General features: G+C 39.8%; 2 protein-coding genes across 10 annotated transcripts; one reads left to right on the top strand and one right to left on the bottom strand.

Moving 5' to 3' along the window:
• Window positions 1-1,035: 1,035 nt before the first annotated feature.
• C18H17orf75 (chromosome 18 C17orf75 homolog) lies at window positions 1,036-7,025 on the bottom strand. Its single transcript, XM_030461756.1, has 10 exons — window positions 6,852-7,025; window positions 6,483-6,569; window positions 5,983-6,108; window positions 5,685-5,825; window positions 5,437-5,494; window positions 4,651-4,770; window positions 3,999-4,063; window positions 3,749-3,885; window positions 3,112-3,215; window positions 1,036-2,526 (listed from the first exon to the last, which is right to left on the bottom strand). Exons 1-10 carry the CDS (start codon window positions 6,983-6,985, stop codon window positions 2,317-2,319), a joined length of 1,182 nt encoding a protein of 393 aa, XP_030317616.1. The 5' UTR covers window positions 6,986-7,025; the 3' UTR covers window positions 1,036-2,316.
• Window positions 7,026-7,794: 769 nt separating this feature from the next.
• Window positions 7,795-21,509, top strand: ZNF207 (zinc finger protein 207). 9 transcript variants are annotated; one of them, XM_030461537.1, is made up of 13 exons: window positions 7,796-8,012; window positions 9,581-9,707; window positions 10,140-10,278; window positions 10,848-11,015; window positions 11,723-11,798; window positions 12,281-12,328; window positions 14,468-14,538; window positions 15,576-15,736; window positions 16,528-16,620; window positions 17,813-18,055; window positions 18,705-18,864; window positions 19,391-19,574; window positions 19,803-20,466. In XM_030461537.1, exons 1-12 carry the CDS (start codon window positions 7,972-7,974, stop codon window positions 19,549-19,551), a joined length of 1,488 nt encoding a protein of 495 aa, XP_030317397.1. In that variant the 5' UTR covers window positions 7,796-7,971; the 3' UTR covers window positions 19,552-19,574; window positions 19,803-20,466. The 9 variants fall into 9 exon arrangements, with proteins under 9 accessions (XP_030317400.1, XP_030317397.1, XP_030317399.1 ...); XM_030461536.1 differs by having other exon boundaries at window positions 7,797-8,012; window positions 14,468-14,568; XM_030461540.1 differs by lacking the exon at window positions 12,281-12,328 and having other exon boundaries at window positions 7,795-8,012.
• Window positions 21,510-21,736: the final 227 nt, after the last annotated feature.

Here is a 21,736-nt window from a genome sequence, read left to right as displayed (position 1 = left end):
AATAAAGCAAGATTTATGCAGCTTTTCTTTTAATGCCCTACTAAAGCTAACAACACATCCAAGTGTTAAACACAAAGCACTAGACAATGTAATTTTCTGCCTTAAAATACTGAACAAATGATACTTTCCCGTTAAGGGCTGGTAAAATAAATTGATATTTGCAAAATAAGATGCTACTGTATGTTTCCAAATATTTTTGTATCGTGTACATTCTGTATATTTTTGTTGTAACAATATTGTTTGAGCGCAGAATCCATTAAATTTTTTTTGTTGGTGTTTTTGTTTGTTTGTTTGTTTTCTGGTTTTTTTGGTGTTTGGTTTTTGTTTTGTTTGTTTAAACAAAATTGAGCTGTTCTACACCACATGTCAAAAAACAGCCAAGAGAAAGCTTGGGTCAGCTAAGAAGTAATGCAGGTTTTTCAGCATTTCATCTGGTTTATTCTTGAGACTTCCAGGATGAAGACAGGGAAAAGCAGCTGTGGTTGCATCTCAGGGAAAGTTTATCACAAGCATTGCTGTGCCTAGGAGAGACCTCCTCACTGTAAAACACCTGGTCCCATGAGGATGTGGTCCAACCAGCTGAGGGCACAAGGAACTGGTCAGGACTAGAGCAGTGATTTCTTACACTCCAACCAGCTCACAGCCACCTGTTCTTTACATCCAGCTTCTCTTTGAGTGGTGAGTTCTTCCCTGCCTTCTGATCAGGCAAAATACTCCACAATCATCAGTGCTCCAACTTGAAGATGTGCAAGAGCAACAGAGGGTGACATGTTTTACTGAGTGGTGCTCTACTCACTCTGAATAAAACATTCTGAAGGAAAGTATTGTTACTTCTCAGAGCTCCTGAAAATGCTTGAAGGGGCTTGCTTTATCTTCAAACTACTTTTACTTTGCCCCATGTTACCTCAGATGTCAGTGACACTTGCAGATTCCTGCATGTTACCCTACCAGCTCCTCTGCATTGTGTGAATAAAGGTTTTTAAATGGGAGACATCAAGGACAACACTCCTGCAATTTAATGTAGGCAGACCAATATGGATTTGAATGTTTTATTGTAAACCTTATTATAGGCTCAACACAGTGGGGTCACAGGAAAGCATTCAACTTTTATTATCAGCATACAGCACTAGCAAAACAGTCACTCAAACTTGAACAAGACTGTTAAAGTTACTGTTTCAGGGAGAATTGTTCTGATGCCCTGTTAGCCCTTCAACCAGCCTCTGCTGCAAAGAAAAGTAACAAGAACTTTTTCTTGCATCAGGTTTGCAGAAATAGTCCTTCCTTACATGGTCACTCAGAGGCCTCAGGAGTTTTAATTCCAGCTGTAGCCAGATTTTCTTCAAGGATTCTGCTGTCTAAATGTCCTATCATGTGGGTAAGAATTCATTGCTGAAATATTTTAAGGTCTGAATAATTGGGAATAATAAGGTCTGAATAATTGTTCCCATCTTGGGAACTTAGTTTACTTCAATTTCTGAAGAAACTTCTATTAATTTGAAGTTAATATTTAATTTGAAAATTTTCATGTTTACATCTCCATAACTGAAAAACACGATTATTTAGAGTTATGCAAGATGGGTACTAAGAGCATACAAAGAAGGTCTTGATCACAACACAAAACAATGAAAATTCCTCAAATAGCCTTGGAATTTAACATGTCCCTCCAGTGTATGAATGCATACATACAGACTGGTTCCTAGAACTCTTGTCAGGTTTAATGCAGTTCTGTTTCACACCAACCAGCAAGTTGTTTATCTAGTACCAGAAAAGCAAACTTCCACTTTAAACGTAGAATGTAGGAATTAGCTACAGGTTTGTTTCCTATGTTTTCTTACATGAACAAATATTATTAGTTCATTTACAATTATTTATCCACACGTTCGTGCTTCTTTATATATTAGAAGAAAAGTAACCACATCTTAATGATTAAACATGATAATTTAAAAGAGATTTAAAATACTTAAAACATTGAAATGCTTGCCGGGTGAGGGATTTGGGTTGGTTTTTTTGTGTGTGCAAAGACTGTAAAAATGAAATATCTTGATTTCCTCAGAAAAGGAGTAAGTCATTCAAAGAATCTGGTAAGCACTGAAAAGTATGTAGGAGTTTGCATAACTGGATATTTACACATTAAAAAGAGCTCCAACTACTTTCTCTAAGAAAGAGGAAAGGCAGATGAAACCACAACTTAGGTTTTACTTAGGTAATACTTTTAAATATAAATTAAAAGTCCTGCAGTAGTGAAACTGAGCTGCACAGAAGAAATTAATGATTTATACAATACCCTTGAACAAGTACAGAATAATTAAAATCATTTCAAGCCACTGATGTTTCTCTCATGAATTCCTCAAGGACAGTCACTACGTTTTTGGCTTCTGGCATTTCTGCATGTTCTACTTTAACAATCTTCAAAAGGATGTCTCCACTGCCACAGTTCTTGAGAAACATGTAACACTTGAACAAGGCATAGTGGTTCATTTCAGCCTGGCGGATGAACCTCTTCAGGTTGTTAATGTCTTGAATAGCCTGGGAAGAGTAATAGAGCATTTCTTATCCTTTTACAGGGAAAGAAAACACTTGGGAAAGTGAAGGAAGAATAGCAGGAGAAACGAAAGCATTTCCAGTAGGAATTTTAAATGACTACTCAAGAGTAATGTAAGAACTTAGCATTGTCTTTGATGCATATTGCCACCATTATTATAATGCAAAATGCATGCCCACCACACCTGGGTAGTGCCCAAACTTGTAACAAGGGTTCTCTCATTATGGCAGATCACCTAAGAAGTGTTAACTACTGAATCCATGTTACCCAATTACAAGATGCTGTGTATGCACAGCTTAAATGAACAGTATTTTACGAGAAAAAAAAAAAGTTTTAAATATAAGAACATTCCTTTTGAGTACTCACTGAAGAAACCTTCATGCTACTTTACAGTTGGGTCTTGTCAACTACAGTGAGTGACTCCTCAACTTAAAACTTCAGGGTTAATCAGTTAATGATATATAAACAGCCATAATAAGTAACCATCAACTTTGCTGAAAAAAAGAATGTTTTCTCTCTCAATAACCTTGATGCCTTATCAAAGACTTTTACCATATATGAACAGATACCTTCAATTTAAAGTTTTCCAAAATCTGCCGGAAGAGAAATGGATTTCCCCCTTCAGCACCATTCACAAAAGCATGCATCCAGTCCTCACAGAATTTGTTGCTTCCTGTTACATCAGGAACACAGAAAAGAGATATGAAAAAGTAAATGAGCCCAGAGTAACCATAGATCTGTGTTCACCTGGTTTCATCACTCTCCTGTAACAACTGGCAACAGGACACCTTTACCAGGAAATAAATCTTGCAAAAAACAATACGGGTGGAAGAGAAAAGCAAACATAGCTACAGTGGTTACATGAAATTCTGTTATGCTTGCTGAATCCCTTTTCATAACATTTATCAAAACACAACAAGGAGAAAAAAAACAAACTTCTGCAGCTTCTCTGTAGTGTACAAATCATAGTTTCATGGTCTGCAAACTACATGCACTGGGGATTTTCTTATTAAACATTTTCAAACCAAAGTTTTAGGGTATCTGGTAAAATAAACTTGGCTGCTACCTCATAGGAAAATAAGTGTTGTAGCTCCCAGCTAGAATCCAAGCTCTTTAGGCATGAACCTATGAGCTTCTGAATGTCCTCAGCTCTCAGCAGCTGAGGGAGACAAGTGTGTAATCTGAAGTATTCAGTTTTAATCTCACCTGCATTATGAAACTGAGGCTGAGGTCCACTACAGTCTACAACCATTGACTTGTGCTGCTCCTCAGTCATGGCAATACACAAGGATGTCATCGTGCCTTCCTGAACAAGTCCTTGGAGACCAGCAACTGCCAGAAACCTGACACAAAAAGCTCCTGTGAAACACTTGCTGCTTTATGACTCTTGAACAGCAGGAACAGGAGGGTGTCATGCATAACAGGCTACTATAGGTTGTTCTTAAAGTATCTTTACCTGCTAATATCTTTTTCTGTTTTTTCATCCGCATTTTTTACTTCCACAGGAGTATAACTCAAGGCCTTAAATAAAAAAAATAAAAGAAAAAGGCAGCTAGATGCCATTTTGATATTCCATATTACTTCTGTTGCTATATTACAGTTATTAGCAATAAATGAATTATGTGGTACTCGAAAAAGTGTTCTTTACAGAGAAAGGGTAGAAGCTAAGGGAATATTCCATATTATAGTAATTGCAGCTGGTTCTGCATTCAGAATCCATTGATTATACTCTATTAGTGATTCCATCCGAAAAAACCTCCTCAAACCCAGGGACCAGAGACAGAACTAATTTTCCAGTGAATTACACAAGGCACACAGCCAATGTAACACTCATTTTGGTTCAGAGGAATTACAGCAGTCTCATGCTGTTTCTAACTTTTTATTCTAATTTCAGTTTGGACAATAGTATGTAAATTAAAATGAGTTAACTGTAAAAATTGACTGAAGACATTGCTGTGTACTTCCTTTAGCAGTAAAGCCAGGAAAAAAGTACTTGCCATGAAGTAAAAAAAAAAAACAAACGAGGAAAAGAAAACATTTTAGACATGATGGAGTCACTGAAATTCCTTCTGAACCTTTTTTAGTTATTCAGTTTGAAATACACTTACAGCATGTAATAAAAAGGCAAGTTTCTCCTGGAAGAGCTGTACCACTCTCTGTATAGGGCATATGGCATTCTCAAACCAGCTTCTCAAGTAGGGGTTAACATGGGTCTCCAAGGTTTTTTGCTGTAACAAGTTGAAACATTGCAACTTTAACTTCAAATTAGATTTCTACACCAATAGAAGCATATTAATAATCCTTTCAACCTAAAATAATTGCATGTCAGAGCCTTGTTAAGTTCAAATCACAGTAGGCTAAAATAATGAGTTTGACATTTAAGCCACACTTATGTGGAATATCAGCAATAAAGGGCTTCACATTTGAGGCAGACAGAACTGTTACGTTATGGTGTATGCTGAGCAAAGACCATGCAACAGCAGATGGGATGAGACAGACTTGAAATGCATCATCTCCATTAAAAAATTGTGACGAGAAAACCACTAAAAATCCCTCCTTATGGTTCAGAAGTTCCAAGAATCTACAATGACATTGATAAGTTTTCTGTAGACCATTACCTTTTATTAGTCATTCTTCTTTCTGAATCTGACCTTTAAGAGATTTATGACTGGCACAAAAAAATAGCTGCCTCCCTTTTTTTTTCCACTTGACTTGTGTGGTTGATAGCACTTCAGACATTCACTGGCACTACACTGAATCAAGTATTTCACAGTGTTTCCTCACTGGTATTTGAAATAGCTGTTTTGTCTCTATAGACTAAATCTACCACATTCTCTTAGTAATCAGTTTGCATAAATAGTAATTTTCACCACTTAAAAAAAGTTACACCTTACCTCCAAAACAAGGTTTATCTTCAGGCTTTGAATGTATTTGTCCAGCTCAAGTCTGAAAGTATCTTCTTAAGGACAATAAGATGCATCAGTTAAGACCTGTATTTTTCCCTTTCAGTAGGTGGCTGTTACTGACACTTGCAGTTACTGGAAGGTGTGCACAAACAGGCTGATTTCAAGTAGGAAACAGGCAACATGAGGATATAAATTTTACATTACCTCCCTCTCCACACAGATAAAGGTAAGGATATAGTTCCAGACCCTTCTCTGAGCCACCTAAGAAACAAACCACATATTCTGGAGTGTTGACATCTGAGTCCAGTGCTGCCATTTCTAGAAGATTTTCTTGTTGGAAACGACAGTAATAACAACCAACTTTACATTCTGGTATGCTGTGCAAAAAAAAAAAAAAAAAAAGAAAATACCACCTTTGTTACAGATATATCACAATAAGTAAGTGCAAAAAGCAGCAGTAGCTAGATGGCAAGAAGTTTGACGCTGTCAATGTTTCCTACAGCTTTTTGTTCACAAATGTTTTTCAAAATTTACCTCAGCTCCACTGACACTACGTTTCCCATTCCTTCAAACAGGGCTCCTTTAGTGAGACGCTTGGCAATAAAACTGCGCAACTCAGTCTCGGCTTCAGCTGGTAAGTTTGTGTCCAGCAGGGAGAGGCTTTAAAAAACAAAATGTTAGCAAAAAGAAAAAGTTAGTGTTTTCTCTGAACAACCGCAGAACGCAACCTGCTTCTAGAAGCGGGACCACTGTGACCTCTCTCTGGCTCACAGGTAATTTGCCCTGTGGCTTCTGGCTCATCAGAACCGCTTTCCTGCGAGCCCAGCAGCCCGGAGCTGCCATGTCAGCTGATGCCCAACTCCCCAGCAGCTACCCACGAGTCACTGACCCCCCTTTGTTGCTGTGTTTCCCTAGTTGTAATACAGAGCAATAATCCGTTACAGAGCCTGTGGAAGTGCACCGGGCAGCAACACAGCCAAGACTTGAGGATGTTGTGTCAGGGGCAGTTTCGCTGTCCTGCACTGTGCCCTTACCTGAAGTCTTGGCTGGAAGGGGTCTCTGCCGCCGAGCTGCCGGTACCGGTACCGCCACCGCCATCCCCACCGCCCTGCTGCGAGGCTCTGCAAATCAAAGGCGTTTTCTGGATTGATCTCACAGCTTTACACAGACCGGGGAAAAACCACTGCGGTGGGGAAAGGTATGGCTTTAAGGCGCTGTAAAGCAGGAGCTGGGAACCGGGACATTATGGGATGAAAGAAAAAATTTTGGGGGGGAGACGGGGAGAGGGAGAAAGGGGGGAATTAATGGAAGTTAAGCCGCTGGGAACTGACAAGGCCTGGAACCTGCCTCCCCGCAGGGCGGGCCCAGCGCGCAGCCTCCTCCCCAGGCTCCGGTCCCCTCACCTGCAGCTCCGGTAGCCGTAAAGGCTGTGGTAGGTGCTGCCGTGCCGCTCCGGCCGCCGCTCCTCGCCCGCCCCGCCGCCCTCCTCGCTGCTCTCCAGCTCCCGCTCATCCCCGTCCGCCAGCGCCGGCAGCATCCTCACCCCCTTCCCGCTGCCCGGCAGCTCCGCGCCTGCGCTCGGTGCTCCCCGCCCCGGAGGCGAGGCCGGGCAGGGCATGGAAGAGCAGGGCAGGGCAGGGCATGGAAGGGAAGGGCAGGGGTGGGGTTGTAGCTGCTCCCAGCCCGGCGTGGGGCAACCACGGCCGCGGAGAGACCGCGCCCTGCACCCGGGTGATGGGTGGGGGATGAGTGGGCAGGGGAGCTCGAACCGGTCAGGGTGCGAAAGGCCACATCCTCATCCAAACCAGAGCTGTGCGCGGTAAAGCTGAAATAGCTCTTGTTGCTGTAACTGCTGCGTTGATGTAACTCACTGAAAAGTGCGATATAGATACGATAGTACCTGTGTCAATATAATACTTCAAAGGCTGCTTACTGACTTAAAGGCGAGACCCACTCAAACCGCTTTGGACAAGATTAGCTGTGCTGCCTGTTTTTTAAAAGCCAACTCTGCTTCTGAATTTTATTTTATTTTTTTCTGCTAAAGGAGCACACGTGCTAGCTAAGCCTCATAAGTATCAGGCAGTTCGCACAGCAGCCAAGCCCTGCAGCTGAGCTGCTGCAGGAAACCAGCAGGTCTTCTCCGAGCTGGGGCCTCTTGTCCAGCTCTGATTTAGTTGATAAGCCAGGACCCGCTTCTCCTGGACATGAAACACGGAGTCGGGAAGCACCATCCCCCCCCTGCAGCTCTGACAAAATGGCGGCTGAGGGCACCGCCCAGCGGCAGGGGCAGCCTCCAGTCACGTGGGCAGCCCCCTCCCTCCCTCCCGCCCGCCCGCCCGCCCGCCCGCCCGCCGCGGTGCAGGCTGGGAGCTCGGAGGCGGTCGCGCCAGGAGGGATCGTGGCGGCCATTTTGTGGCTGCTTCCCTCCCGTCCGCGGTGTGGCTGCTGAGGGCATCGCTGCTCAGGAGGGAACAACTCGGCTGTCTCCTTTTCGTCTAGGTTGGGGTTGCCGCCGCCGCCGTCATGGGCCGTAAGAAGAAGAAGCAGCTGAAGCCTTGGTGCTGGTATCCTTCTGTGTAGGACGAGGCGGGTGAGGTGAAGGAGGGGAGCGGCCTGGCCTAGTCGGGTCTGTGTCCCGTCCTGTCCCGTTCTCCGCTCGGCTTTTGGGCTGTCCTGGGATGGGACTTGTTCCTTCTTTCCACCCTCGTTACCTCTCCATTCTTGGTCCGTTCTGGTTTCTGTTCTCGGCGCGACGATGGGGCCTGCTCCGTGCCCTTCCTCTGCCCCTCCTCCCTTCCTCCGCGCGGCCTACTCCGTCCCTTGCCGCCTGCCTCGCTGGAGGCCTCGGCCTCAACCGATGATCCGAAAAACCTGGGCAGGCCGCAGCTCCTCCAGTCTTGTGGCGCTCCTGTAGTGAGGTCGTGGAGAAAATGGAGAATGGCCTTTATCTCGCGGGGGTAGGAGGTCAACAGAAGAAAAGGCTCTAATTAATACAATTATTTCAGAAAAAGTAAGGTAGATGTACTTTAAAAAGACCCTTTGAAAACTTTTTTTTTCCTTTTTTTTTTTTTTTTTTTTGTGGGCGAGGGCTTTCAAATTTATAATTGCTGCATCAAAGTCACGTACAATTTCTTAGTATGCAGAAATACCGGTGGGTTTTTCTTCCATCACTTCTTCATGATCTGCTTTTTTTTCTTCTTCTTCTTTTTTTCTTTTTTTTCCTTTCTTTTTTTTTCCTTTCTTTTTTGTTTTTTTTTCTTTCTTTCGTTTTTTTTTTTTTTTTTTCCCTGCGAGGTGATTGCAGATTTACTTTTTCTTTAAAATATGTCTGCATAATCTAGAATCGTTTATTAAATTTAAAAGCTATTCTGAGATCTTTTGCTGTTTTATGTTGGAAGGCACCTGTGCTTCTATTTTAGCTGTTAATATGTTTCAAGTTTTGGTGGCAGTGAGGGACAAGTTGCCTTAACAGGGAACAGCTACTAAAGAACAACTGTGTATTTGTGTTGCTTGTAAATACGTGTTTGAAGTGTTGACTTAAATACTAATTCTGTTTTGCAGAAAGGAAATTGCTGCTTGCATCTTCTGTCCCATAGATGTCCAGAAATATCTTAGGTTTAAATGTTTCTTTCATTATTGCAGCAAGCTGTGCAGTGTGGTAACAATTGATAGCTGGGTGGATGACTGAAAAAGGAAGAGCATCTTTACTTAAACCTTTATTCCCTTTTATTGAATGTTAGTAACACATGTTTCTAAATATGTACTTCTGAGTAGTTAGATTCACTTCCCTTTTGAGGATTTAAAGGCAATTTCCTCTTTAATGTATCTAGTTGTATGCAGAGAAGCAAGGGGTCCACTTTGAAATAACTTAGAAGTGGACAGGCTTGTACCCAGAAATATGGAATTAAAATATTCTGATTGTGTGCAGGAATCTTGCCCATTTTGTACCCATCTGAAGAGAGAAATGCTGGATGGTGTGAGGAGGAGGTTTGGCTTCAGATTTGTCATGCTTTGAATGCTTAGAGGTGCTTCTTATGCTGCTTTTTGCTTGAGGAAGAATGAGTCTCAGTAGCTTATTGTTCTTTGGAAAGTCACTTTTGGTTTCAAATGTTTCCTTAACACTCTTCAATAGGTATTGTAACAGGGATTTTGATGATGAAAAAATCCTTATACAGCATCAAAAAGCAAAGCACTTTAAATGTCATATATGTCATAAGAAACTGTATACAGGACCTGGTTTAGCCATACATTGCATGCAGGTAAGAAGGTTCAGAATTACCTAAGCTTTTTTCCTAAGTTTCTAAAACGGGAGTTAATAATAACCTTAAAAAGATGTGGGTTTGGTGCTTCTGGAGTCTTAAAAACTGATGAGAAAAAGGACAGTAATGGGCTGTTTCTGAATGAGGAGCCCTACTGTGTTAGCAGTCATGGAGTGTATGCAGTAGAGATCTGATATAGGAGTGAAGGATGTGTAATGTCTTGGCATTCAGAAGACAAGTTTTTGTAAACTGTTTTTAGAAGCTAATAGTAGCCAACAGTGATTAGGGATCACATAACAAGGAAATGCTTGGCCAGAGAGATTCTTTCCATTAAGGGTATTTCCTTTGTATCTTGAAACTGGCTGAAGAACTTGTAGAATCTAACCAGAATTGTGGTCACAAGGCTTTTTTTGTTTGGTTGGTTTTGTTTAGGTACATAAAGAAACTATAGATGCTGTTCCAAATGCTATTCCTGGAAGAACAGACATTGAACTGGAAATTTATGGCATGGAGGGCATTCCAGAAAAAGATATGGAGGAACGGAGGCGGTTACTTGAACAAAAAACTCAGGGTAAAGTGTTAATTTGCTCATTATCTGTTACTCCCCTCAGCTGTTCCTTAGTGATACTCAGCTGTGTGATACACCTCTTGCTTCTCAGAAGAGTAAGGGTTGGGTTTAATGCGTTCTTTGAAGCCTGAGAGCTATTTTTCTTGTTCAGAAATGTGTCCTAGTGCAGCTGTAACAGTTACCTAACAAATACGGGGATGGTGATTTTACTTCTCAGCATAAGGGGAGGAAAGGCCAGGGTTGATACAAGCCTGGTGGGTGCCTGAATACTTAGATTTCTTTGCTCTTTAGGTATACATATGTTTGAATTACTTCAGTTTATTCAGAAGGCATGAGGCTGTCGTGAAGCAAGACCCCCATTTGTGTTGTGGGTCATTACAAGTCACTTTTTATCCCTTTATTATTTGTACACATATGTAGGGTCACTTTTTTTCTTACACTTAATTCTCTTTAATTTTAAAACATATGATTTAAAGTTTGTTTTCAATCCAACTTGTATATCCCAGATGAAATGAAACTTGTAGAATATAATTTGTCTGCAGTGTGACCATGTACATTGTACTACCTAACAGAGAGCCAGAAAAAGAAGCAACAGGATGATTCTGATGAGTATGAAGATGATGAATCTGCAGCTTCAACTTCATTTCAACCCCAGCAAGTTCAGCCACAGCAGGCATACATTCCCCCAATGGCACAACCAGGTTTGCCTCCTGTGCCAGGTGCCCCAGGGATGCCTCCAGGTAAGATGGTGTTACTGAAAAACTTTATAAGGTTTTATTTTTAAAGAAAAACTTTAGTTTGTATGCTGGAATAATGATTGTCCTTTGTGACACTGGGTGTTAAGAGGTCACAAAATCTTATTGTGAGGTGCACATAAGCAGTTCCTTCATGTTTTTTTTCCCTTCTTCCATTCTGTGTGTGCACACACATCTTCCTGTGTGAAGTAGATTTAAATAATTAATGCTTGTGTCTAGATTGAAGGAATGTTAATGTGGTAGTAAGGCAGGTTATTACTTTAAAGGTAAGTCTGGCAAGTGTTATTTGTGGTATTTTATAGCCATATTTTGGAAACAGGGCAGAAAGGCTGCTGCATATCTATAGGCTGCTAATATAGACCAGGCAATTTATACACAGGCTACAAATATATTGAGGAGAGACTTTCCATCAATGTCAATGAGTGAAAACTGTTCTTAATTACATGTTTTCTGTAAGGATGAGGTATATTCTGTGGGGACTACTAAGAAAATGTACATGGCTGAGAACAATTAATCTAAGTCAGATTTGCAATTAATCGTTTTTACTGTGTTATTTGTAAGCAGTGTTATTTCAAAAAAGTAATCTCTTACAGCTTCCTGTATAGCATCTATCCAGTCTGGTTGTATTAGATGAGATTTTTGTTAGTAACTTGATGTTGTCAGAGTTGTTTGAAATTTGTGTTTCTTTTTAGGTATACCACCATTAATGGCAGGTGTTCCACCTATGATGCCTGGAATGCCTCCAGTGATGCCTGGAATGCCACCTGGGTGAGTAGCAAGAAAGACTTCATATTACATGTTCACGCTTTGCATTTTAAACTGTCACAGAAAAAGTAAAACTAAAAAGAAAAGTGTATGTATGTGAACACTCTAACCTTAATATAAGACTAACCAAAGAACTGGATGGCTGTAAACCAACATTAGAAATATGACCTAGCTATGAGTTTATGTATAAATTATGTTGCCTATTTCTTAATTTTATTGAGTAGTAGTATAGTAATTAAAATCTTTGTGTTGGTTTAGAGCCGTCTGTGAACTGCTGTTCCTTTGTGTATTGCACGTTATGTTGTGCCTCTGGTTAGCAGTCATCAACTTAACAGGAAAAAAATGTTGATAGCTTAATTTTTCTTGTACTTTGGGCAAAAGTAAGTTGTTGGATTTTGTGCTTGTTTGGGGTTTACACCGTACCCTGTCACAATGTGTTTGGAAAATCATAGTTAGATTTTTGATTTTGTCATAAATTTTCACAGATTACATCAACAGAGAAAATACATGCAGTCATTTTGTGGTGGAAACATGTAAGCATCTCATTAATGTAATTCTAGGTACATTTCATTATGCCATTTTGTCATGTTTTTTATAAGTGTAAAATTGTCTTACTGAAAACCTCTGAATATTGCCTAAGAATTTTGGGAAAGTGTCTAGTTAGGTTTTGTTACTGTATAATTCCAAGTTTCTGTGCTTTACCTGAATGCATATTACAAAACTTTGAAAAATGCATTCTACAAAGTAGTAATGAAGTAGATCCCTAGGGACTTGCAACCTCTCTTGAACTAGAGCACAACTTGCTCTGCTTTGTGTTTTACACTGTGGGACATACTGCAGGAACTTTGCTTCTAAGTTCTAAAATTTCCTGAAACATTGTTCTCTACTGAGACATAAATGTTGTTTTAACAGTCTTTGAATTTAAAATCATGAAATAGTTGAACATCTTGTCTATGCCCATTATGGGTGTACCTTTTCTGGATGGAAACTGAGCGGAGTTCTACCAGGCTTGCTGGTACTTAGTCCTCCTTAAACTCTGTAAGCTTAGGCTAATGTGATGAGATCTAGTAAAGGATAAAATAATTTGCCAAAAGCTCACTTCACTTGCATTTTGGTGAAATTTCAGGGAAGGGAGGTGGTGTTACATCATGCTTTAAGCTATTCTAATCTAAAATTTATGTGGTGATAGTTTGTTTAAAAATGAGCAAAGAAGAATTAGGACCTAGGAAAGCAAAATTGCTGCCAGTGTGACACTAGTTTTGGCACTATTCCTGCTGCTTCTCAGGTTATTTTTTTGGTGGCAGCAGGCAGAGAGCATGCTGCACTTTTTTTGTGTGTGTGTCTTAAAAGGTAGCTGTCAAGATGGGTAGCAAAGCTGACTTGGCCTTCTCCAACTGTTAATCCAAAATAAGGGCAAGGGTGCTATGTTCCTTCTCGTTTCTGCTTCTGCACTGGGTCTTTATCTTGTGGCCATGGTAGACAAAAATAAAATAAGACTGGGTAGTGATTTGCTTTGCAGAATGAATGCTCCTCTGTTGCTGGTAATTTGTCTTGATTTTGGAACAGCAATGGTGAAAGTTTTTGACTTTATCATACAAATAGAAACTTCTTAGCGGGGTTTTGGGGTGCACTTGCCTGCTATGTATCTGCTTCTCTTGCTAACTAAGTACTAAGCTTTCCTTTATTTTGTTTCACTAATCCAGCTTCAAGTGTCAGCAAAAAATGAAGCAAACTTAAGCTCCACTTGGTTTGTTACGCAGCTTTCTAGTTTTAAAACAGTGTTTTAAACAGCTTTTTATGGAATTGCAGCCCTGTGCTGGAGGAGTTTGCTTATATTAAGGGTTTTATGTATATAGTGTACATGGGGAACTTTTATTCATTTGTAGTGTGATTTAGTAGATGAAGATAAAAGGAGTTATTTAGGTGCAACATTTCTATTAGGAAATACAGACCACTTATTTTCTGCAGGCATCAATAGCAAGGGAAAAAAACCAACAAAACCCAAACCTGTTTTTAAGATGAAGGAAAAATTTACTATAATAAATTCTCATTTAAAAGTAAAACAAAAAATCCCACTTCTCTGTTATTAGTATAGGGAATATTTAATATTATTCAAACTCCAGGAGCTTTCTTATCCTGTGATCTGTTTTATTAGTCTTTTGTGGATAGCTTTACAGGTTTAGGTTTTCTGCAGTTTACTAGGAGGAGAATAAGTTAAAATAGTATGAGGGTGATATAACCACAGAGAGACTTGTGGTGTCAGAAAAGAGTAATAGCAGATGTACAGACATTCAGTGTGATGGAGTTAGCTGGTTTTACAATGTACAGTTTTTCTGAGTGTACCAAGATCAGATTCTTGAACACTCTGCTGAAACTAGTAGCTTGAAAGAGATTTTAACAGACACCAGTTCTGGAAATCTGGCAATAATGGAAGTGAAAGCTTGAGGAATTAAGTTCAAATAAAAGGTGTTTAAGGATTTTCTTGGGTTTTTGTTTGTTTCTTTGGGTGTTTCTTTTGCTGTGGGAAAACATTTCTAACTGTGGAGACAGCTGGTATTGAATTGCCTCTGAGAAGTTATTTACCGTAAATTTTTATCTGATCCAGGTATGTGCCAATTGTCCTAAAAGTTTATCATGAGTGTTCATACCAGTGCTTATCTTCTGTTCATTAGGATGATGCCTATGGGTGGAATGATGCCTCCTGGGCCAGGAATACCCCCCCTTATGCCTGGTATGCCACCAGGTAGGTCAGGGTTGTCGAACTCGTACTATGGTGAGAGCAAAATTATATTTATTTCTTTCCACTAAGATTTAAGATTTCTATACAGAATTATACAGACTTATGCTACTGCCTTTGTGGGGATTGATTGCCATTGAAGCTACTGTAGTGCACAGCTGAAGTTGATTTATGGCTTTATGGCTTTTGATTATAAATAATTATTTGGTACCACTTTAAAAGTAAAAATTAGAATACATTCTCCTGTTCCTGTTGCACCTTCTCTGGCTTTTGTGTTGCCTAGTATCTCTTCATCCCTTTCTTAATGTCTGTGGCTGTACTTGGAAAATCATAGTGATTGAAAATGTGGGAAATAAGAAATATCCAAGAAATGAACCTGCTGTGTGAAGAAACTAAGTGGGAGTTTGGTCTCCTACCATAGCTAGGAGAGATGTTTCTCAAGTTTGTGCAGCTCTTAACAGCCTTGAGTTCTGAGTGTTGCACCTGACCTGCAGCCATACTGTGATGGCTTGAGATGTTCTGGTTTCCCATTGATATAGACAAATGTCATTGATATGATGTTAACAGCCTGGTTCTGCACAATAATACAATAGAACTGATCTGGGCTGTTGGATAAAAGGCTGCAGAAAGTAAACTTGTGTCATTGTTCCATTGTGCTAAAGACCCCTAGCAAAGCTGATCTTTGTTTTGGTCACAGCTCTGATACTGTTCATAATGGCTGCATCTTTTGGATTTTGTAAGGCCTTTATGGCGTGCTTGGCAGCATAAACACCGTGTCCTGGAAACAGTTACTGCTTTAATTGTGTTGTGAGCGCACACACTTTGCAATTGAAGCTCTATAGAAAATACAATTCAGTATTGCTCTGAAGTGTGAGGTTACTGCCTGTACATGGACATTTATTGACTGCAAACATTTGTCATGTTTTATTTTACTGATGCCTTAATACATCTTCTTTGAGAGACTTTAAGAAACACTGTTAACAGTAGCCTGTAAGGGGTGTTGTTAATCCCTCCAGCCTGATGTGTTACTTTGTGTTTTGTAGGTATGCCACCTCCTGTTGGTCCTCGACCTGGAATGCCTCCAATGACCCAAGCACAGCCTGTTACAGCACCGGGCATTCTTAACAGACCTCCAGCTCCTGCTGCATCAGCACCTACCCCTCAGCCTCCAGTTACTAAACCACTCTTCCCAAGTGCAGGGCAGGTAAGGTAGCTCATAGCCTGGAATCTCTCCTTATATTCTTCAAATCGTGTCAGTGTGTACTCTTTATTATTGAGGAGACCCAAGAAAGGACTGGTTAAGTTTCTTGCTTGTGTTGATGCTTATGTTTAATTTAGTGTACTGCTTGAATGAGTTTTAAGAGTCTTTTGTTTGTCTTACAACAACTATAAAACCAGGCAGAAGTTCTGTAAGCATGTGGGCAAGGAAGGAGTAGGCCAAACACTTTTTTAATCCCTTTAGTTATTTGTTTTAAGGGTGCTTTGGGTGGGTGAAGACGTGTTAGTCAGCTACAGGATTCTGATTGCATAGAACTTTACCTAAAATTTCCAGAGTATAAACCTTGACATGACTTGTTCTCTCCCTTTCATAATGGCTCTCTACCTATAGATGTACTAATTTATTCTGTAGTCATGTTAAACTGCATAACCATTGCCTGAATTAGGAGGCTTTTTACTTTTAAAAAGTTTAGGAATAAGTTAAGGTAGTAAAAATCTGTTCAGAGGTTTTGGGGAGGGAAGTGGGTGATTGGTAGTGCCTTGTGACCTCTGCCCTTTGATTGCACTTGTTCTGAAGTTTTTACTTGCTTTGAAGTATGTTGCAGAAACCTTCATAGAGTACTAATTTGCATTTTGGACTTCTGCAGGGAAAGTACTCATTTACAAAAGCACAGTCCTTTAGTAAGAAAGGACTTAGCGTAAGAAATCCTTTCATCTGGCTACTATCCACCCATTTGTTTGGAGACTTTTCACCATTTCCTTTCTTTTATGCTACAGATGGGGACACCTGTCACAAGCTCAAGTACAGCTTCCTCCAATTCAGAAAGTCTGTCAGCATCTTCTAACGCTCTGTTTCCTAGCACAGCACAAGTACGCAGGAAGTCACAGTTAAAAACAAATTGCTTTGCAACTTAACCCTTTGGACCGTTCTGTAAAAATCTGAAATTGACTAAACATCTTTAGATAATTTCTGTTACATTCCTCATTATGTTGAGCTGGAAAAACTGTAGAGTCCTTGATTGCGAGTTGCATCTCACTAGAAATAAGCATACCAAAGTGCCCAATTGTTCTTAGTGTGAAAGAATGAAATGCTGCATCCTGGTTCTAAAGGGTTAAAAGAGCATGAAAGCAGTTAAATGCATTTTAGTGGGCAGTGGTTAGCTTGATGCATGGTGAAGGCTTTTTAGTTTATGTTGTGTAATATAGTACATCATAATGTAGGGAATCCTGTAACTTGCATTGTGTGCAAAAATTAAATACTTTCTTTTGATTAGAAAGTTCAGATAATTGTAAATGTACCGTGACCAGAAACAAAAGCATTTTCTCATAACCAAAGCTTGCTTTGGAGAGTATTGCATCTTCAGAGAGAGCCTGGTAAAGCAAACTTTTCTAATATAAGAAAAATACAGGAAATATGACATCCTGGAATCTGTAGTAGATCTCGTATTTGCCTTTCATATTGATTCTTAATTCAGCAGCGAGATCAAAGATCCATAGAGAGAGAGAGTACTTTATGAAAAATACTGCAGTGTTTTTATAGAGACAGTGCTAAACGCTGACACAATAGAGCTTTCTTAAATATTTAATTAAAATATTTCTTAAATACCTAATTTTAACGACTAACACTTTAAGCCAGACTCTAATGGTTGCTTAAGTATTTTATTTAGTGAGAACCGTGAATTTATACTTACAGACTGTTAATGGAACAGTGAATCAGGAAAGAGGCATTTACCAAACTCAGTATTTTTAGATAAAAATTGTGATAGCGGAGGGGACGTTTTGTTGGTTTTCCTTTTTTTCTAGTTGTGGCTTTTGACCTGCCAATTTTAGACTTTCCTCTGTGTGTGTGTGTGTGTGTGCGTGTGTGTGTATATGTGTATATACTGGGGTTTATTTTGTCTTTTTTTCAGTTGCTCTAGTGTGCAATAAGGCTGAACTTTACTTTTGTCAAGCTTGTTTTAATTATGTATCTTACTGGAAAGTTTCAGAGTTTTAACAGACATCATATAGGTTTTCTTATGCTTTGAGAAATAAATACTGATCTATCTCTTGTGTTCCACAGGCTGCAGCAGCTGTTCCAGGTCCAGTTGGTACTGATTTCAAACCTTTGAATTCTACACCTGCAACAACAACAGAACCCCCAAAACCTACATTCCCTGCTTACACGCAGTCTACAGCCTCAACCACTAGCACGACAAACAGTACTGCAGCTAAACCAGCTACATCTATAACAAGTAAGCCTGCAACCCTCACAACAACCAGTGCAACCAGTAAGTTGATCCATCCAGATGAGGATATATCACTGGTAAGTTAAAAGATTTTCATTGTCATATTGAAAAATGCTGTTTTTGCTGATGTGGCTGATGAAATAGTATTTCTTCTGCGTTATGTGTATTTTAATAACGGTGAGAGTACAGACTGTGCCTGGCTGGTGTAACAACCAAGTATTGAGAGAACTTGAGTTGCAAAGTGCTGACTGGAATATCACAGGATCTCAGCCTTAGTTTAGTAGTGATAGGTTACTGACCCCAAAATAGACCTTGATGTCAAATCAAATAGGTGTAGCAAATGAGTTTAGGACAAAAGACTTAAGGTTGGAGTAGTCTCAGTGCTCTTACACTCAGATTTATGGATAAAAGCAACCTTAATTTCAGTTCAGATAGCTTTAGATTTGTTGTTACCTTTTTCTCAACTTGGTATGAGGAACAGGCTTTCTTTAGCTGAGGGAGGAAAATTTGTGCTAGAATGGTAGATTCTAGTGTGAATTAATACATTAATTTTGAAGGAAGTGGGGGAAATCCTGATGCTGCTGTATAATGTTACTACTAGCAGTTTTTGAACTTGTAGGGTAGTTGAAATAATGTAGTATCTGTAATCTGCTTTGTTATACTCTTTAGTTTGGTACATTTGAGTCTTACTATGTGTTGTGGTTGTCTGTCTGTTCCTGGTTGTAGGAAGAGAGAAGGGCACAGTTGCCTAAATATCAGCGTAATCTTCCTCGACCAGGACAAGCTTCCTTGGGTAATCCACCAGTTGGACCAATTGGAGGTATGATGCCACCACAGCCAGGAATCCCTCCACAACAAGGAATGAGACCTCCCATGCCACCTCATGGTAATCATAATTCCCTAGCTTTTATTTCTTGAAAAGATTTGCCTTCACTATAAACTCTTCTAAAACTCACAGTGATGTATACCAGTGGGGAGGGTGAAGCTTTTCACAAAACAGACAAAACAAAACAAACCAATATGGGAAGTCAGCATCATAGTGGATATTGCAAAATACAAGAGAACAATGATTACATCTCAATAAATTTGTTCTGACCTTGAAGAGGTTGGAATCACCTGTTGAAAGGCATATACTCAGTCATATGTTTATGATATCTTAAGTCTTTGCAGATAATATATTGCAGTTGTTACATTTCACACAGATTAGATCATGGCAGAAGCTCAGATGTATGTACTGGTTTGTGACAGGATTGTTAATTTTCTTCATAGAAGCCAGTATGGGCTATGTCTTGGATTTGTGCAGAAAACAATGATAACAGATGTTTTAGTTACTGCTGAGCAGTTCTCACAGAGCATCAAGGGCTTTTTTTTCCTCTTCATACCACTTTGCATCTTAAATGTTCTGTTTATAGGTCAGTATGGTGCTCATCACCAGGGCATGCCAGGGTATCTTCCTGGAGCGATGCCTCCGTACGGTCAGGGCCCCCCGATGGTGCCCCCATATCAAAGTGGACCTCCTCGACCTCCCATGGGAATGAGACCTCCGGTCATGTCGCAGGGTGGCCGCTACTGATGCTACTGCAGACGCTCTAATAGGTTTGGAGATTAAACGTTTTCTCATCTTGTGCTGTTAATATAGCCCAGCTTCCGTCAATTAAGGCTTCATTGTGACTTTAAAAAAAAAAAAATAAGTACCTTCCCACATGCAAGGAGCTATTGGACATTCTTATTTTACATGGGAAAAAAATTATTTGGAATAATAACAGGAAGTTTTCCTGATGTTGCAATTTATACTGTATGGCTTCTTTTTCATGTTTCATCTAGGTTTTTAGAAGTGAAGTATAGTAAATATGGTTCGTTAAATTGTGAAGGCGCTGGAATTACATGAACATACCACCTTAAAGGCAAGTTCTGTGACATTATGTTGCTCTTTGTGAAATGATGCCTTCACAGCACTTCAAGTGCTGTTGGACTTCACGTCCCCAACATAGTTTGGTGAGGGCTGTAACTGTTCCCAACTACTTGTACATTTAAGTCTGAACTTGTAACAATATTTAATGTATTTAGAGTTACTCCTGTTCCAGGGTTTAAGTAAACTGACCCACTAAGGTCGTGTGACTTTTCTGTACTGTTATAAACTTCATTGTAATAAAAGAAGATAAAAATTTATATGCCTTTTTATTCGTGACCAGATGTGGACAACTGCCTGAAAGGTTTGTACAGATGCATGCCATGGTAGCTATTGATGTAACAAACACAATTATTGGTGCTGTTTTGATAAGATCTGAATTTGTTGTTCTAAAAGTTAAGTCACTCCTTAGCTGCACATCTGAGTAGACAAAGACCTGTACACTTATTAACTCACTCCTCAAAAATGAGGCTGCAGGAGGCACATCTTAACTCTTGGTTGTGACTTCTCTTAATGCATACGTTTCTTTATTTGTGCTTTCTTGTCCTCATAAATCTTAAATGTTTTCTAGTCCTGGAACTTGTAGGCTGTAGAAGTGATTGCCCTAAGATGCATCCTAGTGCCGGATGTGTCCTGTTAGTTCATTCTTTGGCTGACTCTCTTTAATGGGCATATGAATTTCAGGAATCTTTTAGATTAAGATTTCTAGAAGCTTAGGTGCATGTCACATGGGTGAGTGACCTCCAGTTGATGTTGTATTGAAGTTGACCTGCAAAAGACAAAAAAGCAGTTTGACCAGTGTACAAAAGACTAGAGCAAGAGTAATTTGTAATATGCTGTTATTTTTACTTTAAATGTTCAGAATTTCAGATCTTGGGAGAGTCTGAAAGATGAACCGTCTCTTAAGTGCTATGATCAGATATTGGCTGAGTTTCTTGAGCCATTTAATAGAAAGTGTCTAAGAGTAAGAGAGACTGTAATCAGTTCTTCTCATTATTTATCAGAGAGGTCTTGCCCATGTGAATTAGTCACTTACCTGTTTATGAGAGTATGGTAAAGGTTGTAAGTCTCTCAGTGTCTAGTATCCCCTTGTTAGTGTGCTATATTTATAATAAGAACTAAAATGTAGAGGGAGATGTTGGAGGGAAGGGAGGTAAGAGCTTCCCTGGTCTCATCACAACAAGGGAGAAAAGGATTGGTGAACTTTTCATTTGCAGGTCAACTTTAAATACATGTTCCAGCCTCAAGCCTTACCTGTGCAATTTGATTTATGGGGATACCTCTTTCAGGCTAGCTTAGAAATTTTATCAACATTTTAATATCAATTCATGTTCCACTAATATTTTTCTTGGTAGTGGACATTTTTTGCTTAGTTATAATATTGAGCATTTTGGCTCTTTGTCTTGAAAGTCTTGGTTTTCTAGCTGCCCTCAAGTACTTCACGTGGCTTTATTCTGTACTGTCTTTTAACAATCCACAAATACAGTACAACTAAAATACTACATTCTCTCTGCTTCAGACTTGGGGTAATGGAATGGCTCATGTAAGCACTGTAACAGCCAGTACATGAATTGCAGCTGAATGGCCTTAGTTTAACCATTACAAATTATCAGGCACTTTTTTTTTAAGTGTTAGTAGTTCTAAGACCATAACTCCAAGCCTCTGATGAGAAGCAGTTCTCTCTGATCACTGAAACCTGCTGATCACCTGTCAGATGTGCAGTATTTGGCTTGCAAATGTGCTGAGTGGGCCTTGGTGTCAAATCTTCTGTTAGCTTTTCATCTTGCTTTATACACAAGTCTAACAGATGAAACTCTTTTGCCAGGCAGTGCTTTTACACTCAAGTTGC

Source organism: Calypte anna, chromosome 18 (genome assembly GCF_003957555.1).
Source record: "Calypte anna isolate BGI_N300 chromosome 18, bCalAnn1_v1.p, whole genome shotgun sequence".
Taxonomy (NCBI): domain Eukaryota; kingdom Metazoa; phylum Chordata; class Aves; order Apodiformes; family Trochilidae; genus Calypte; species Calypte anna.
The sequence above is the reverse complement of the archived record's forward strand: the minus strand, read 5'-3'. Positions and strand labels throughout refer to the sequence as shown.

Coding starts and splice junctions, on each gene's coding strand:
- C18H17orf75 (XM_030461756.1), bottom strand. CDS start 6,985: ATGCTGCCGGCGCTGGCGGACGGGGATGAGCGGGAGCTGGAGAGCAGC. Junction 6,570..6,851: donor TACGGCTACCGGAGCTGCAG/GTGAGGGGACCG, acceptor TTTGATTTGCAG/AGCCTCGCAGCAGGGCGGTG. Junction 6,109..6,482: donor CCTTCCAGCCAAGACTTCAG/GTAAGGGCACAG, acceptor TGTTTTTTAAAG/CCTCTCCCTGCTGGACACAA.
- ZNF207 (XM_030461536.1), top strand. CDS start 7,972: ATGGGCCGTAAGAAGAAGAAGCAGCTGAAGCCTTGGTGCTG. Junction 11,016..11,722: donor TGCCCCAGGGATGCCTCCAG/GTAAGATGGTGT, acceptor GTTTCTTTTTAG/GTATACCACCATTAATGGCA. Junction 16,621..17,812: donor TGTTTCCTAGCACAGCACAA/GTACGCAGGAAG, acceptor TGTGTTCCACAG/GCTGCAGCAGCTGTTCCAGG.